The 1,137-nt window shown below is 48.3% G+C and overlaps 1 protein-coding gene across 1 annotated transcript in view; it reads left to right on the top strand.

Moving 5' to 3' along the window:
• The first annotated feature begins 628 nt into the window (after nt 1–628).
• LOC104914549 (von Willebrand factor A domain-containing protein 5A-like) overlaps nt 629–1,137 on the top strand; it is a 10,455-nt gene continuing 9,946 nt past the window's right edge. Inside the window, exon 1 of the mRNA XM_031557025.1 lies at nt 629–718. Within this exon, the coding sequence (XP_031412885.1) occupies nt 629–718 (90 nt within the window). The remainder of the gene's footprint in view (nt 719–1,137) is intronic.

The raw sequence follows: 1,137 nt of genomic DNA on the forward strand, positions 1-1,137 counted from the left end.
GAAAATTTGGGTTTTGATGGAGGCTGAGGTCCAAATGGGGTATGGGCATCTTTGGGGGCCTGGGGGACTGAAGGTCTAATGCTGAATTAACCATTTATTGGTTAAAAAAAATATGCAGTAAGTTATGGCCAGGACATATTCAAGCATTCTTGCAAGCAGACAATATGTAAAAATAAATAGATTTTTGACTGCTTCCTGGGTTTATGTCAAGGTTTTGGTAGCAGGAGGCTGCAGGTATGGCCTCTGTAAGAAGAGACCAGGACCAATCCCCACATCAGACAGTCAGTTCCAGCTGGCTCGAAAAGTGATCTGCCACTGGCCAAAGTTGAGCTAATCAGTGATGCTGGTGGCTTCTCGGTGATAACGTGTTAAGAAAGCATTAAAAAGGCTGTGCAGTAGCTGAGAGAGAAAGGAGTGAAAAAAAATGTGTAAAAAACACTGTTGCAGACACCAAGATGAGTAGAGAATGAAGGTATTCCAGGTGCCAGAACAGGGATTCCTGTGAAGGTTGCAGACCATGTTGAAGCCAAATGGGATAAAAGCATCTGAAAGTCAGATATGATTTGGCCTCTTGAGCACCTGTAGACCACAAATGAGGTGGATTGTCTCAAGCTGCTGCCAAGAAGACATGAGTATGGAGCTGGCTTATGCGAGGAAGCTGAAGACAGAGTATTCCAGTCTAGCAAGGACAGAGGACACCCAAGTCAAAAGGAGATTTGTGAGTTTGGGTACATCTACCAGTTCCCTCTCTTTTTCAGCTGGACAGAATGCTGGGCTTGCAGCTTTGCAATCCCTCACTCAACTAACAGCCCAGCACTAATAAGTACACGGACCTGAGCCTAGCCTCCAAGTCTGGCGATGAGACACGACTGCAGAAGGAAGAATGCCATTGCCTCAGGCACACACCAATCACCACTCCGTTTGCAGACGCCCTTGGCAGTTAATGTTAATTGCATCAGATGCGAGGACACAACAGAAGAGCTGGGCGGTAGGAGGTTTGGCAGACGCTGCTTGGCCAGGAGCGGTCCTGCTGAGTGATGTGCAGCAGCTTCCTTTGGGGAACGAGAGCTGGGCATGCCTATGGGCACCAGCCTGTGTGCACGGAGCATCCTGCAGCAGAGGAAGATTCCCCGCCCT

The sequence above is a fragment of the Meleagris gallopavo genome, chromosome 29 (assembly GCF_000146605.3).
Source record: "Meleagris gallopavo isolate NT-WF06-2002-E0010 breed Aviagen turkey brand Nicholas breeding stock chromosome 29, Turkey_5.1, whole genome shotgun sequence".
NCBI lineage: Eukaryota > Metazoa > Chordata > Aves > Galliformes > Phasianidae > Meleagris > Meleagris gallopavo.